We start from the raw sequence: 17715 nt of genomic DNA on the forward strand, positions 1-17715 counted from the left end.
TAGACGCTTTTATCCAAAGTGACTTACATACTCAATACTGCAGGCAATCCCCACAGGAGCAATTTGGGGTGAAGTGTCTCAGGGACACAATGACATGCGTCAGCACCCTAACCAGTGTGTCATTGTTGCAGTGGGATTTGAACCTGTGCTCCCCTGATCCGAACACCAACGCTCTAATAATCTACTGCGCCACAGCCTCCGCTGGTATAATTCCACAAGTGGTGATAGGATGATAATGGTGATACACACTCTGTACACTAGGTGGCGGTATGCACCTTAAAGTTGTTTGCAATCCGCCTTTAAATCGAGAGACGAAGAAGAAGTAATGCACCGGAAGTGATGGTCTCGCTCTTTCTAATGGAACCAGATCACGTCTCGTGGGTTCTCTCGGTTCTCTCGCTACATCCATGGTTCTCTCTCGGTGTTCCTGAGGAAGTGTGTGTGCACAGCTGATCCGTCCATCGTCTGTGTGTCTGGATGAACCTCTGACTTTGTGCTCTTTCTTCTGAAACCTTTAGCTCGGACTCTAGAAGCTAGCTTATCATGCTAGCTGGTAACACGCTAGCAACACAGAGTGAGAGAAACAGGAAGTGGTGATTTAGTAAACATGAGTGTTGTCCTGCTCTCGTTGGTGAAGCAGCGACTCACTGCGGCTGCTGAAGACATCTTTGTTCTGTTTGAAAGAACGATATCAGAGTACGAGGAGGAACTGTCTCGTTCAAAACAGGAGAACGAGAGACACCGGAAACTACTGGACGCTGTTTTACAGCCTCAGCTTCAGATCCACAGAGCAGGTCTGTTCCCTCTTTATTCACTCTCTCTCACTCTTTAGACTCTGTATTAACTCGTTAGACTCTTAATAGCTGTCTCTGCCGCCTGACGCTCTATTTGACACCATGTTCATATTTCTGGAGTAATTATACCGTTTCTTGATGAACATAAATATTGTTTTTCTGGCATCACTTTAACATTTTATGGGGGAAATCTGCATTTTGGTATGAGGGTGCATGCTGAGAGTAAGAGGGTGCAGCGCCCCTGTTACCCAGTTTAGAGAACTTCTGAAGTAATTGGAAACAGGACTCCAGAGAGACACGGGGAGAGCAGGAGCTTTGATGGCTGACGGTTTATTTGAAGTTTCGGCCGGAGAATTCACAAGACGTGTCACGAGCCATGAGTTGACACAACGGATTCCAAACCAATTCCGAGGATCTGTACCCAGACCCAAGTATTTAGCTGGTTCTGAGAGAATAATCAACATTGTGCATGTTGACAGTCACATGTATAGCAATAAACTGGTCATGACGACGAGGTCTTCTTTAGCCTTAACTGGCGTGGTTTATTTTCATATGTGCAGTGCACCACTTGACCTGCTCTCCATGAGAGCTAGAGAGAGAGAGATAGAAGGGGAGGGAACAATCCCTTATATCTGATACCTGACGTCAGTTACAATAGCTGCGCCTCCTTACGCCTATAGTGCCCTCTTACTGTGGAACAGTTATAGTGCAGTTACATGCAGACATATTAATACTTACACTTAACACTCCCACTTATGAATGACATGTATACTGTACAACTTTTCCAAAAAAAATAACAGTTCAAAACATCAAAAGAACAAGGCAGTCAATATTACATAATAGGCAATATTTTACACACCGAACATTTTTTCTATTTCAGTTTGGAGACAGGCTTGGTCATAGCATCTCGTTCCAATTTCGCCCAGACTGTTTCAGGCCGTAAATGGATTTTTCTAGCTTGCACACTAGCTTCTCTCCTTTCTTCTCGTAACCTTCAGGTTGTTCCATATATATGTCCCTATCAATGGGTGCGTGCAGGTAGGCTGTCTTCACATCCATCTGGTGTAAAATCAAGTCGTCTTCGGCTGCCTTCTGCATAACTACCCGTACACTGGTCAGATTAGCTGTAGGGGAGAATGTCTCACTGTAGTCTATTCCTTCCTTCTAATGGCACATTTCCACTGCAGCGGGTAGCCCCGTTTAAGCGTCCTTAACCGTCCTCAAGCGGCCAGGCCAGTTTTTGTTGGCCTTTCCATATAGCCTAGTACCGGCTAGCGGGTACTTTTTCCCTCTTTTTCCGGCCCCATAAAATCGTGGTTCTATCAGGCCAGGGCCAGGGCTGAACTAGTGACGTCAACACTCTCGACTGCTGATTGGTCAGAGAGAATCGTCACAAGATCGCGCGCGACTTCATCCCTAGCGTCGCATATATATTTAGAAGCAAGCTTGCAGCATTTTTATAAACAGCATTTTGTAAACGGATGAGCTACAAAAATGGCTACGTCTAATAAGAAAAGCACACCGTGGTCGACCGAGGAGGTGACGACGTTCCTACATCTCATTGGGGATGATCAAATCCAGCGGGAGCTCGACCGAAGAACTCGAAATGTGAACAAAAACAAAGCCAATCGCCCCGCCTACACTGCGTTGCTACCCCAGGTCCTAAACTGTAATGGAAATGCGCCACGGCCTGGGCCGGCCAGCGAGGCAGCCCGAGGCCTGAGCGAGGACGCTTAGGGACGCTTAAACGGGGCTACCCCGTTGCAGTGGAAATGCGCCATTACTGTAGCCTTTAGCTACAAACCTGGCCTTGTACCTGTCGTGCCCTTCAATACCCTCCTTGATTGAGTACACCCACTTGCCTCCCACTGTCTGTCTACCCTCGGGTAACTTTGTTAGAGTAAAAGTATGATTGTCCTCCAGAGACCTCATCTCCTCATCCATCGCTCTCTCCCATTTTCCTGACTCAGGGGATATCATGGCCTCTTTAAAGGTCTGAGGTACACCACTCACTACTCTGTAGCAGTAATCTATGCTGGTAAGTGTACTGTCATCCTCGTCACTTTCTCTCTGGGCATAGTCTTTCAGATACTTTGGGGGTTTATGTTCCCGGGAGGGATATCTCCCACTGCATGAGGCACGTGACGTCACCCTAGGGTGCTTCTCGCCATCATCCTCCGGTGGCTGTTGACCGTCTGTCTGCATGTCTGTGCTCAGTACACTAGGCTGTGGCGTCTCTCTTTTCTCACACCCTATTCTGGAGTCCAGCTCTGGCTCCTGTGTCTCGTTCTCACATGTTGTCTTTGTGACAAACTTTACTTACCGGGATAATAGACTAGAAAAGCGGGGCTGCCCTTGTCATGCCCTACAAAAAGTCCTTTCTCACACCTGGACTCGAGTTTTCCTCTGTCCTGTTGGTAAGCATAACACACTGACCCAAACTTGTGCATCCTGGCTAGATCACACCTTTTTCCTGTCAGTGCTGTATATGGGGTGGTGCCCGTGTGCTTGTTAAAACACCGATTTCTGGTGTAAGCTGCTTCTTGGACTGCATAATGCCATAGACTCTTAGGTAAGTTACCGTCTATTAGCTTACACCTAGCCATTTCGAAAAGAGTGCGCCCTTCCCTCTCAGCTATCCCGTTCTGGTGCGGGGAGTAAGGACAGGACGTCTCGTGTCTGATCTTGCTCCTTCTCAGCAGTGACTGAAACTCTCTTTGTAAACTCTGTTCCGTTGTCGGACCTCAGGCATTTTACGCTGCCATACGGAGCTACATCTGCAAGGAATTTCTCTGTGACCTGAAGTGCGTCACTCTTTGCTTTGAGAAAGTAAACAAACACTGCCCCTGTATACACATCTGTGAAAGACTGCATATATTTAAAGCCACCTATGGACTCATTATTTACTGGACCGGCTAGTTCTGTGTTAACTAGCTCAAGTGGTGTCTTTACTTTTTCTGTGGGACCTCTGTTCCTTGTTTGAGTGAACTTTCCCTTTATACACACATCACATTCTTTGTTAGGTCTATGCTTTTCACCGTTAATGTGCATGCCTACTGTTACCGCCTGCAGCTTCAGTATATCCTCGTAATTACAATGACCCATGATCTCATGCCATGTCTGAATATCATGACTGACATTACACACATCATTTTCATTACATTCTGTTTGTAGATAATACATTCTCTTGTACACCTCAATGTTAAATCTCGTACCGTCAGGCTCCACAAGAACATCGTTACCTTCATTGAAGAACACCTTGGCACCATTTGCAGTAGCAGATTTGACAGAAAATAGTTCTTGGGGGAACGAGGCTATGTAGAGGGCGTTCTTCAACGTCACTATACACCGGCGCCCGTCACTGTCTATGAGGCATACCTGTGCGTCTCCTCTCCCGTGCGCCAACCCGAAAGTGTGCTTCCCGTCTGCCAGCTCCATGATGTGTCTCTCCGGCTCGAAGGTGCTGTCAAAGTTCTTGAATCGGTTCCTGTCGTTGATAATGTGGGACGACGCACCTGTGTCCACGATCAGTCCCTTCCTTTGGGCCTGCTGCGACCGGCTGGCGTATGCTGTCTGCGCCCCGAAGGTGAAGTCCTCTCTTCCCGCTGCTCTCCGGGCGTCGTCTCGACTCGCCTCACTTCCACCGCTGCCGCCAACTTGTCCACAGCCGCCATCTTGCACGCGCGCGTACCGAGCGCTCTGTTCGCGCTTCTTTCTACACACTCTGTCTGCGTGTCCCGAAGTTTTACAGAAACTACACCAAACAGTTTTTGTGTAATTATCCTTTCGGTGACCCTTTTCTCCACATCGCCAATACGCCATCTCTGTCGGGGGTCCGGTCTTTTTCTTTGGCGCTGCCCGGGCCTTCATTACCCTTTCTCCCGCCTCCTAGGCGACCGGGTCTGAGTCTTCTGAGGCCTCGAAGTTCCGGAACTTGGCCTTGAACTCCCCCAGCGACATGTCCGCTGAACCGTGCGTCACCAACAGTGTGAACGGTTTATAAATCTCCGGTAGTCCCCTCATAACCATCACCATCATTAGTCCATCGCTCGGTGCGTCTCCTGCACTTTTGAGCGCCGTGATGATCTGTTCCGCCCTGATGACGTATTCAGTCACAGTCTCTGTGTTAGCTTTCTTCAGCGCGGTCAATGTTATATACAGGGATACAATCCGGGGCCTACCTCTGTCGATGTAGTGTTCTCTTAACACTTTTAGACTCTCTCGGCCTTTGTCCTTTGTGTCCCGGAATATCAGCCCCAAGCTTGTGTTGTCTAGGAGTGGTGCTATTTCTTAGTATGCGTCGGCGTTCAGCTTAGTATCCAGGGCTCGCGCGGCCTCCGTTATTTCTCCCGTGAGGCCCGTCAAAATGGTCTTTTTCAGCCCCACTCCGTGCATACAGCACAACATCCGCTCTTCCCAGAGCTTTTCTGGTTCAGATCCGGTTTCCCTTTTCTGCTCCTGCTCTGTTCACACCGCCCAGAGCCCGACTGGTGCTGCCGCTGCTGCGTCATGACGTCGCCGTTTACATCGCTGATTTGCTCCCCAACGGCATTACGGCGCTCACAACAACGGGGAACTGCGTCGGGTCGATGATCGTGTTGCTTTTAATCACACGAAGCCAGAATAAATTGAATAACGACTTCTCCAACCTTATACTTTGCTCCAGAGTGCCGTGGTTCATTGTTTATTATTGTGTTTCTGTGGCATTTACCGACCACTGCAGTGTTGGCTGCTCTTCCACGGGAGTTTATTCTCCTCCGTTAGCTCCCGGTTAGCTCACACTGCAGCGGCCGCTCTAAATTATTCACTGTCCGACTCACACAAGCAGCTGATACATATCCCCAGTTCCCCTTAGCCTAAGTGAATGTGTGTCAGTCTGAATTGACGCTGTTTGGTATCACAACGCTGTTATGAAAGTTTCTCTGGTATAAAATGGGTGATGTTAGCATAGCATCCGAAGCTAAACTGACTACTTGCTATTGCTATCCTATTGTGGCATAAACCGTTTTCTACAGGCACATTTTACTTGTGATAGTCGGACACGACAACCTGTGCAGCCCATGTATTGATTCCATCCGATAGCTGCTATAATACAAAACAACACGTCTGCCTCTCTCCACAATGATCAATAACAATGAACGGATGGTCAAAGTAAGGTACAAATAAACAGAATCACACGAAGCCTGGTTAGTGTTGCCTGACTTTATAAAGTATGTTTATAAGCACTACTGCTTGTAGGCAGGCCGCAGGCATGACAGTCGACCCATGTTCAGGGGAGGTGGGTTTAGTTTCCTGCACGCCTCGACGCAAGAGAGACGTAAGCAACGCCACCTCTTAGCTCCGAAGCTCTTGCCTCTAGACCGACAATTTTTTGGAGCTGGAAGTGAACCGGATTCCGGAGCTAAGAGCCGGCGCCGCTGCGGAGTGAACAGGAAAAACCGGCGCTTTTCAGGCTCCAGCTCCGAGCCGAAGCTGAAAAAGCGCTGGTGTGAAAGGGGCATGAGAGCACAGCAGCCAAGCTACAGGTGTGTGTGCTCAGTGAGATCAGTACAAACTGATAAACTGGGTCACAGTTATGGGCCTAGGAAGATATTTCCCCAACAGTTTCTCCCTTTTTATCAATTTTGATAAACAAAATACCCCAATAATACATTTGTTCGAATCACTAATAAATTAGATTATTCGTAAAGGGTGTTGGCATTTTGCATATTTTGTGACACGCTACAAAAAAGTACTTGCTGAGATCAAAATCTCTGTTGCAAAATAATGTGGTTTAATGAAAACTGGAATGATCCACTTATTCTCCTTGGACATGCAAAATAGCCGCGTTCACACCAAGTACTTTGCCGTACTTAGTTCCCAGCACTTAGTTCCCAGCACTTAGTTCCCCTATGGAACTAAGAGCCGATCACGTTCACACCGGAGTACTTTTCCCTGAGGGAAGATTACGCAAATGAAGCCGCTGACGTCACTTCTTCTTCTGCTTTGGGTTTACTGGCAGGCCGCAAACAACTTCACGGCGTAAACTGCCACCCGAAGTCCCGGGCCGGAAGTCCCTGGAGTAAATCGCCAGAATGCCGACACCTCCTCATCTCCACCGCTCCCATGTTTTATTTTGTGTTGCCATAAGTTAATCTCTCTGTATTTGTGCGCTGGGCTGATGCTAATGCAAGGATAATAAAATGGCGGCTCTACAAAAAATTTCAGAGTTTTACGGGGCGTGATTTGCAATTCACCCAGCCAATCAGAACTGGGGCACTTTGTTCCCCCAGGAGAGTACCACCTCTCAGCAGGCACTAAAAATGGGGGTAAAAGTTCCCTAAGTACTCTTTTTGGTGTGAACGCGACATAAGGGGTACTAACGGAACTAAACGGGAAAAGTACTCCGGGTTGAACGCGCCTATTGTTATATTAATCAAAGCAATCATTTCAACTTGTGGTCAACAAACGACCCTGTGTCACCCTCTCTTCCACACATACCTCACGCAGGTGAACAGGATTATAATGAGTGCCGCCCATATCCATGTGACCCAAGCCAACCAATCAATAGTGCTCAAACAAAATATCTTATATTAAAGTGGACCTATCATGCTATATTTGAACAATATATTGTAGGGCCATACCTATATAAATATATATATTTTTTTCAAAATACCAAACCGATCATGCATTTTAGCCATGTCTCATTTCGCTCTATTTGCCCCTTTCCAGCCCTGTTTTTGCAGGGGCTGATTCTGTGACGTAGCTTTAATGCAAATGAGCTGCAGCTGACCACGCCCCCCTGCAGGAGAGGGGAGCATGCTTTGAGATCAGCTGCTGGGCTCTCAGAAGAGGGGGAGAAAAAGTCCTCCGTGTTTTATTCTTATATTATTATATAGTCATTATTCATTTGTTTTAAAGCTCAATAAATAACAAAGAAAACCTTTGACCCGCACTTTTCAAATTTTGTCTGGAAGATTTAAATCTAACTGAAACTCTGCCACACGGTCCCCTCGTCCATTGGAAGAGGCGGAGAGGTGGGTGTTTGTCATCTGCTGGTGGACTAACCGGAGATAATTACAGTGCTGGCCTCGATGGGGAGGGATTGCATTGAATTACAGCTGCAGGAGCAAACGCTTGCCTCGGGGAGGGAGAAAAAGAGCCACAGCGAAGAATAAACAGAAGGGCAACCATGCGCGGGAAGTCTTCTTCTTCGCTGCTTTTGTGGCAGACTACAGCGCCACTTACAGGCCTGGCATATGTACTACAGCTCCAGCGCTTTCGAGCAGCAATGGCCGGCCGTGGCCCAACCCCACATTCCCCTGATAGGTGGAGAGTTGGCCATATAGGCGGAGCTCCTCGTTCCTGTCGTCAGACAATTTTCAAATCTGTATCAGATCCGTTGCAGCCCCGTTTTTAGAGATTTGGGTATGGAGGAAAAGAGAGAAGGTTTTCTGACACTTGGTGAGCTCCCTGACACACCGGGGACACATATTCATGTATAAAAGACATACAGAAGTGCATTTTGCATGATAGGTCCCCTTTAAAACAAAAGGCATTACTATAAATGTTTCATGGCTCCTACACAGTCAATCCATCCATCTTCTCCCGCTTATCCGTGGTCGGGTCGCGGGGGTAGCAGTTCCAGCAGAGAGCCCCAAACTTTCTTTTCCCTGGCGACATCAACCAGCTCTGACTGGGGGATCCCAAGGCGCTCCCAGGCCAGCGAAGAGATATAATCCCTCCACCTGGTCCTAGGTCTACCACTTGGTCTCTTCCCAGTTGGACGTGCCTGGAACACCTCCCTAGGGAGGCGCCCAGGTAGCATCCTAACTAGGTGCCCGAACCACCTCAACTAGCTCCTTTCGACGCGAAGGAGGAGCGGTTCAACTCCGAGTCCCTCCCGGATGACTGAACTTCTCACCTTATCCCTAAGGGAGACACCAGCCACCCTGCGGAGAAAACCCATCTCGGCCGCTTTTATCCGCAATCTCGTTCTTTCGGTCATGACCCATCCTTCATGACCATAGGTGAGGGTAGGAACGGAAATGGCCCGGTAGAGAGAGAGCTTTGCCTTCTGGCTCAGCTCCCTTTTCGTCACAACGGTGCGGTAAATCGACGGCAGTACCGCTCCCGCTGCTCCGATTCTCCGGCCCATCTCACGCTCCATTGTTCCCTCACTCGAGAACAAGACCCCGAGATACTTGAACTCCCTCACTTGGGGTAAGGACTCATTCCCTACTTGGAGTGGACAGTCCATCGGTTTCCTGCTGAGAACCATGGCCTCAGATTTGGAGGTGCTGATCCTCATCCCAGCCGCTTCACACTCAGTTGCGAACCGATCCAGTGAGTGCTGAAGGTCGCAGACCGATGAAGCCATTAGAACCACATCATCTGCAAAAAGCAGTGGTGCAATCCTTAGTCCACCGAACTGCAGATCCCCTCCCCCATGACTACGCCTCGAAATCCGATCCATGTATATTACAATCAAGATTGGTGACAAAGCGCAGCCCTGGCGGAGGCCAACCCTCACCGGAAATGGGTCCGACTTACTGCCGAGGACCCGGACACAGCTCTCGCTTTGGGAGTACAGAGATTGGATGGCCCTGAGTAGAGACCCCCTCACCCCATACTCCCGCAGCACCTCCCACAGTAACTCCCTGGGAACTCGGTCATACGCCTTCTCCAAGTCTACAAAACACATGTAGACCGGATAAGCGTACTCCCAGGCCCCCTCCAGGATCCTTGCGAGAGTAAAAAGCTGATCCGTTGTTACACGACCAGGACGGAATCCGCATTGTTCCTCCTCAATTTGAGGTTCGACCATCGGCCTGACCCTCCTTTCGAGTACATTAGAGTAAACTTTCCCGGGGAGGCTGAGTAGTGTGATGCCTCTGTAATTGGCACACACCCTCTGATCCCCCTTTTTAAAAAGGGGAACCACCACCCCGGTCTGCCACTCCTTCGGTACAGTTTCCGACTTCCACGCAACGTGTCAACCATGACAGTCCCTCAACACCCAGAGCCTTCAGCATTTCCGGGCGGATCTCATCCACGCCCGGGGCTTTGCCACTGTGGAGTTGTTTGACGACCTCAGTGACCTCTCCCCGGGAGATTGGTGTTGATCCCCCGTCATACTCCAGCTCTGCCTCTAACATAAAGGGCGGAGTTGTCGGGTTCAGGAGTTCCTCAAAGTGTTCCTTCCAACGCCCTAACACTCCATCAGTTGAGGTCAACAACGTCCCATCCTTACTGTACACAGCTTGGATGGTTCCCTGCTTCCCCCTCCTGAGGTGTCGGACAGTTTTCCAGAACAACTTTGGTGCCGCCCGAAAGTCCTTCTCCGAACTTCTCCCACACCCGCTGCTTTGCCTCGGCCACGGATGAGGCTGCTGCCCTTCGGGCCTGTCGGTACCTTGCAACTGCCTCGGGAGTCCCCCGGGATAACAAATCCCTGAAGGCGGCTTCCCTGACTACCGGTGTCCACCAGGAGGTTCGAGGATTACCGCCCCTTGAGGCACCTAGGACCTTGAGACCACAGCTCCCCGCCGCGGCTTCGGCAATAGAGGTTTTGAACACCGACCACTCTGGTTCAATGTCCCCAACCTCCACAGGAATGCCCGAAAAGCTCCGCCGGAGGTGTGAGTTGAAGGCCTCCTGAACTTGGGCCTCCTCCAGACATTCCCAGTTCACCCAAACTACACGTTTGGGCTTACCAGGTCTATCCAGAGGCTTCCCCCGCCACTCGACCCAACTCACCACCAGATGGTGATCAGTTGACAACTCCGCCCCTCTCTTTACCCGAGTGTCCAAAACATACGGCCTCAGGTCCGATGATACGATAACAAAATCGATCATGGACCTTCTGCCTAGGATGCTCTGGTACCACGTACACTTATGAGCATCCTTATGTTCGAACGTGGTGTTTGTTATGGCCAATCCATGACTAACACAGAAGTCCAGTAACAAACCACCACTCCGGTTCAGATCAGGGGGGCCGTTCCTCCCAATCACGCCCCTCCAAGTGTCTCCATCATTGCCCACATGTGCGTTGAAGTCTCCCAGCAAGATTAAAGAGTCCCCTTCAGGAGCCCCATACAGGACTCTTTCCAGGGTCTCCAAGAAGGCCGTATACTCTGAACTGCTGTTGGGTGCATAAGCACACACAACAGTCAGAGTTTTCCCCCCCATAACCCGCAGGCGTAGGGAGGCGACCCTCTTGTCCACTGGGGTAAACTCCAACAACGAAGCACCTAACCGGGGACTTGTGAGTATCCCCACACCCGCCCGGCGCCTCACACCTTGAGCAACTCCGGAGAAGAATAGAGTCCAACCCCTATCCAGAAGTAAGGTTCCAGAGCCGACGCTGTGCGTAGAGGTGAGCCCAACCAGATCCAACTAGTAACGCTCCACCTCCCGCACAAGCTCCGGCACCTTCCCCCCCAGAGAGGTGACGTGCCACGTCCCCAAAGCCAGCTTCTGTCGCCCGGGTCTGGTCCGTCGAGACCCTCCGCTTTCACTGCCACCCTTCTGGCAGCGCACCCGACCCCATCGCTGTTTCCCGTAGGTGGTGGGCCCGCGGGACGGAGAAGCGGAGGTGTTGCCCACGTTGCCTTGTCGGGCTGGGCCCGGCCGGGCTCCGTGGCAAGCCCGGCCACCAGACGCTCGCAGACGAGTCCTCCTTCTGGGCCTGGCTCCAGAAGGGGACCCCGGGCTTCCTTCGGGCCGGGTATCCTCACTTCTTGTGTCGTCTTTCATGAGGTCTTTTTAAGTCGTGTTCAATGGCATTAAAACGATAAAAACGCTGCTGAAGGTTAATCCAATGTGTCTGTCACTTTGAAATGATTACTGATAATTAGGGGTGTAACGGTACACGTACCCGTACCGAAATTATTCGGTACGGGCCCTTCGGTTCGGTACAGGTGTGTACCGAACGAATATAACGTTAAACGTAAAAAATTGAGAACGTGAACAACTTTTTGGAAGTAATCTCAGGTGCTGCGTCGCAGCATTCAGAGTAATTTGCTCACATTGGGTTCAACGCGTCATAGAGCGAGCAAGTCATGGCGAACGCAGATAAAGTTGAGCTGAAAATCCTCCAGCATCATTGAAGTCTCCAGTTTGGGAACATTTTGGTTTCGCAGTTACGTACAAGAATGACGGACAAAGACAGGTGGACCGAACCAAAGCTGTTTGTCGGCATTGTTCAACTAAAATTGGTTACGCGGCTTGCAATACATCAAACTTGCACACTCTTGAAAAGGCATCACCCGAACGTGAATATCACCGGTACCAAAAGAAAAAAGACTGAAGTGCAAACCCAACTCCCGCTAGCATGTAAGCCTCCACCACTCGCAAAAAGTTCAGACCGAGCCAAAGCTATTACAAACGCCAAATATCCTTATGTTGCCATGTTAGCAAAGCGCTACCTGGCTGTATCTGCTGCCACTGTCCCTAGAGAGGGTGTTCTCCACAGCAGGAGACATTGTTAGTGCCAGCAGATCTGCCCTTTCAGCAAGCAATGTGGACAAGTTCATTTTTCTTTAAAAAAACATGAAAATACAATGACAAGCAAGTCATAATGTCAAACTGGCTGCTTAGGAACTAGTACAGTTCAAATACAGATTATTTCAGTTCATTGAAATGCTGCACCTTAATGTTTATTTTATTATATTTTGTATTTATTTGAGTGAATACATGATTCACAGTTTAATAATAATAAAAAAAAATATATATATATGTTTTTGTTTTGTGAAAAAAAATTCTGCTGAACCGAACCGTGACCAAAAAACCGAGGTACGTACCGAACCGAAATGTTTGTGAACCGTTACACCCCTACTGATAATCCATCATTCCATTTATGTCAATTTTCATATTAGCTGAGTGTATCACAGCTTCCGGTTCAGGGGCATTCTGGCTATGCATCACTCATTCACCAATGGGTAATGTTTAGATGGATTTTAGGAACTTCCCCTCAATTCTATTGGCTCTAACGGTTAAGAAGAGATCTCAATCATCAAAATCAAACGAGGGGGCCAGAGATATGGAAAATTCACCCAAATGACCCAGAAGTGGGTTTTCTTTTCTAAATCTCTCTAAAAAGGTCAAATTTCACTTGTTTTGCATCAATCTTGATACAGGGTACTTATTATGTTATAGTTTGGATTCCTAAAGCTTTTAGTCTACTATCCCATCATCCAAGGGTGGTTTTCACGATAAGTACTGGTTTTGCTTTTGGACGGACACTATAATTTAATTTGTTTTACTATGTTCAATCTGAATTTACTTTAAAATAAACAAAATCTATATTGATTGTGACTTTTCTACATCCAACTCACAGGTTTATCATTGCTTTGAGAAAAAGGATTATTAATTTACCCCTTTCTTTAAAAGGGAAGATATAGTCATTTGTTCTGGGAATGTCATTTTCAAGCCTGAGACCTGAAAAACAGGCTCAGGGTTAAAACAGGTTAATGCAAAAAGGCAGCTCATCGGCTTATCACGCTGAAATAGAGAGATTTGTGCCGCATTGATGCAGTTATTCACGTTAACGGAGGTCCAACCAAGTACTGAATGCATACACATTAACATGATTTTCAGAAGGACAGCATTTCTATATTAATAACAAATCAGTTTTTGTATTGGTCTTATGTATTATTAAAATATTCTGAGATGCTGGATTTTATTCAAACTTTATAAATTGAATTGCTGATATAAACTCACTTTTCCATGTTATTTAATTTATTGAGATGCACCTGTATGAGTCCAAGTACAGGTTTAGCGAGGCGGTAAGAGATGCTAAACGACTACTCTGAGAAACCCCAACACCAGTTCTCAGCTAACGACTCTGGAGACAGGTCACAAACTATAAGGCTACGGCCTCACACTCCGTGAACGGCCGACCGATCTGGAAAAGCATTTAAAATAAGGAATGGATAAGGGCTGCAAAGTTAAAGAAGTGTTAATCGTGGTTAGATTTTAAATTCTAATACTCTACAGTTTTCTCTGAATTTGTGTTTCCTGTTTCCTGCAGACGTCCAGCAGCTGGTGGTGGTTAAAGAAGAGGTTCCCCCTGAGCAGCAGGAGTGGAGCTCCAGTCTGGACCAGGAGGACCCAGAGCCCCCCCCACACATTAAAGAGGAGGAACACTGTAGTCAGGGGGGAGAGCAGCTTCAAGGGCTGGAGGAGGCTGATATCACCAAGTCCACATTCACTCCTGTCCCTGTGAAGAGTGAAGATGATGAAGAGAAACCTCAGTCCTCTCAGCTTCATCAAAGACAAACTGAACACCTGGAAACAGAAGCTGATGGAGAGGACTGTGGAGGACCAGAACCAGCCAGGAACTCAGATCCAGAGAGACATTTACAACCAGAGACTGAGGACAACCCTGGAGACTGTTCTGAACCTGACACTGAAGACAGTGCTGATTGGAAGGAGACCAGAGAACCAGGTTCAAACTCTCAGAAAAATAAACAAAACCCTGTCAGTGATTCAAGACGTAGTGCAGGAGAGAATACATTTGGCTGCTCTTTGTGTGAGAAAACATTTACACAGAGATGAAATTTAAATCGGCACATGAGAACCCACACAAGAGAGAAAACATTTGGCTGCTCTTTGTGTGGGAAAGAAATTCGCAGCAAGTCAAATCTAAAAGTAGACATGAGAATCCACACAGGAGAGAAACCATTCAGCTGCTCAATTTGTAAGAAATGTTTTGGACGGAGAGGAGATTTAAAGGACCACTTGAGAATCCACACAGGAGAGAAACCATTCAGCTGCTCAATTTGTAAGAAATCTTTTGGACAGAGAGGACATTTAAAGTACCACATGAGAATCCACACGGGAGAGAAACCATTCAGCTGCTCAATTTGTAAGAAACATTTTGCACAGAGAGGAGATTTAAAGGACCACATGAGAATCCACACAGGAGAGAAACCATTCAGCTGCTCAATTTGTAAGAAATCTTTTGGACGGAGAGGAGATTTAAAGTACCACATGAGAATCCACACAGGAGAGAAACCATTCAGCTGCTCAATTTGTAAGAAATCTTTTGGACGGAGAGGAGATTTAAAGGACCACATGAGAATCCACACAGGAGAGAAACCATTCAACTGCTCAATTTGTAAGAAATCTTTTGGACAGAGAGGAAATTTAAAGTACCACATAAGAATCCACACAGGAGAGAAACCATTCAGCTGCTCAATTTGTAAGAAACATTTTGCACAGAGGAAATTTAAAGGAACACATGAGAATCCACACAGGAGAGAAACCATTCAGCTGCAGTGTTTGTGACAAAAGATTCACCTGGAGATATCTGGTCAAAATCCATAAGTGTGTTGGTCGTCAGTCCTCACAGCTTCATCAAACTCAAACTGAGGAGATCAGAGAGGCAGAGCCTCCAGCCAGCAGCTCAGCTGAACACCTGGAAACAGAAGCTGATGGAGAGGACTGTGGAGGACCAGAACCAGCCAGGAACTCAGATCCAGAGAGACATTTACAACCAGATACTGAGGACAACTCCGGAGACTCTTCAGAACCTGACCCTGAAGACAGTGATTATTGTTAGGTTCAAACTCTTTGAGTTAGTCCCAGTAAATGTGTATAACGCGATACCTGCTCGAAATGTGTTAAAATATCATTGCTCTAAGTGAAGTCTGAATGTGCATTAAAACAAATATTAAGCACAGAAACAAGTCCATAGTGCTCTTATGACACAAAAGTAACCAACACTTATGGCGACACTGACAGAGAACCAGAGCCAGCCAAGAACATGACTTTAGCTTCTCCTGACCCTGAAATCAGTGGTGATTGGAAAGATCTGTTATTCCGGTTAAACACTCGAAACCAGTGGTTCTCAACTGGTCAGGCCTCGGGACGCACTTTTTTCCTTTGTCAATAAATCGCGACCCGACATTTTTTTATTTGCTTTTCAGCAGACAAAATCAATCAGTGTACATCTGGACCGGGTGACGACATTACCTATTGACGCAGCAACCACTGTAAGTTATATTCTTGTTTAATTAGACTTCTCTGTTTCATTTATTCTACTCTGTATAATTGTTCTGTACATATTGTAGCTAAAACGGCTAAATCGCTTTTGAGAGATTTTAAATCTCAGATCTGCTCAGGCGAAACCTGCTTCACAGGTCTCAGCTCTCAATCCTGCATTACAATATAGGCAGGGCCAGTCTATTGATTGCGTGAAGTACAACAGCGTGACTCAGTTATCTTTGACCTAAAAAAGCATTTAAATACCGCATTTAAAATCTGATGAACTCAGTGTACATCTGGACCGGGTGACGACATTACCTATTGACGCAGCAACCACTGTAAGTTATATTCTTGTTTAATTAGACTTCTCTGTTTAATTTATTCTACTCTGTATAATTGTAGCTAAAACGGCTAAATCGCTTTTGAGAGATTTTAAATCTCAGATCTGCTCAGGCGAAACCTGCTTCACAGGTCTCAGCTCTCAATCCTGCATTACAATATAGGCAGGGCCAGTCTATTGTCGCCCATCAGCTGTAGATAGTTAACTAATTAGAGGGGCGTGGCCCTACAGCTGTGAGAACTCAGCAATCAGGCGTCCATTTTAGATAGCTCTTTCCTGGAGCGTCAGCTTAAGCGTCAGACAGCCGAAGCCTGACAAAGACATTAGAGTCCTGCGGGAGTCACGAGGGAGGCAAATCCTACTCTGATTGAGCTGGTGTCTTATTTCTCTTTTCTTTAGTTTTATAGCCCCTCATGCTATAATCATGTGTATTTTCTCCATTCCTGTTCATGTGTCTTCTCGCAATTATCACTGGCCCCGTGTATCTCCTAATCGATATAACCGGCCTGCTCTCATCTATCCCACATGCTCCACTGAGATCCAACATCTAGTTTCAGGTGGCCTGTGGAACTGCCAGTCAGCTGTTCCTAAGGCTGACTTCATCTCTGGCTACGCCTCCCTGCAATCTCTGGATTTCCTTGCTCTCACTGAGACCTGGATTACTCCATCCAACACATCCACCCCAGCAGCTCTCTCCACTGCATATTCCTTCTCCCATACACCCAGACCAACTGGCAGAGGAGGTGGCACTGGTCTCCTGCTCTCTCCCAAATGGAGCTTTTCCCTCTTCAAGCTACCTAACTTCACTCCTTCCACCTTTGAATTCCATGCCGTCACAGTAACCCATCCTATACAGTTAACCATTGTTGTTCTCTACCGTCCACCAGGCGCCTTGGGGGACTTCTTGGAGGAATTAGATCATCTCCTCTCACACATCCCTGAAACTGGCCCTCCCGCTGTACTTCTCGGAGACTTCAACCTCCAGACGGGGAAGATAGACGAACTAACATCCCTGTTAACCGCCTTTGCTTTCTCACTGTCTCCGTCCCCACCGACTCATAAAGCTGGCAATGTCCTTGATCTCATATTCTCCAGGAACTGCGCTACTTCTAACCTCTCTGTAAACCCGCTCCACACATCCGATCACTTCTTCATTTCATTCTCTCTACCCCTTTCCAAACATAACAAACTAATCTCTTCTCATCCTTCACTTGTCCGCCGTAACCTTCGCTCCCTCTCCCCCTCTACCTTTGCCTCGTCGGTGCTCTCAGCCCTCCCTTCCTCTGACTCGTTCCAACTCCTGCCTTCAAACTCTGCTGCAGAAACTCTCCTCTCTACTCTCTCATCCACTCTGGACTCTCTCTGTCCTCTCACATCTCGGCAGGCTCGTCAGTCCCCTCCTGCTCCCTGGCTAAATGATGCACTGCGTGCTAATAGAACCGTCCTTAGGGCAGCAGAGCGGAAACGGTGGAAATCCAAACACCGTGACGACCTCCTAACCTATCAGGCTCTCCTCTCCTTTTTCTCTGCTTCGAGCTCTCAGGCAAAAAGCACTTTCTTTCAAGATAAGATCCAATCTTCCTATTCCAATCCTAAAAAAACTATTTTCCA

At 47.6% G+C, this 17715-nt stretch overlaps 2 protein-coding genes across 2 annotated transcripts in view; both read left to right on the forward strand.

Annotated features, from left to right (window-relative positions):
* Window positions 1-273: 273 nt before the first annotated feature.
* The window catches only part of LOC117545314 (zinc finger protein 436-like), a 35700-nt gene continuing 18258 nt past the window's right edge, over window positions 274-17715 (forward strand). Inside the window, exons 1-2 of the mRNA XM_034215041.1 lie at window positions 274-794; window positions 13807-14223. Coding sequence (XP_034070932.1) covers window positions 608-794; window positions 13807-14223 — 604 coding nt within the window. The 5' untranslated portion in view covers window positions 274-607. The remainder of the gene's footprint in view (window positions 795-13806; window positions 14224-17715) is intronic.
* On the forward strand, window positions 14230-17027 carry LOC117545328 (gastrula zinc finger protein XlCGF8.2DB-like). The gene is given in 4 exon segments (XM_034215056.1): window positions 14230-14998; window positions 15000-15325; window positions 15707-15772; window positions 16992-17027. Coding segments are annotated over 3 exon segments (1029 nt in total). The 5' UTR covers window positions 14230-14348; the 3' UTR covers window positions 15760-15772; window positions 16992-17027.

The sequence above is a fragment of the Gymnodraco acuticeps genome, unplaced genomic scaffold (assembly GCF_902827175.1).
Source record: "Gymnodraco acuticeps unplaced genomic scaffold, fGymAcu1.1, whole genome shotgun sequence".
Taxonomy (NCBI): Eukaryota; Metazoa; Chordata; class Actinopteri; order Perciformes; family Bathydraconidae; genus Gymnodraco; species Gymnodraco acuticeps.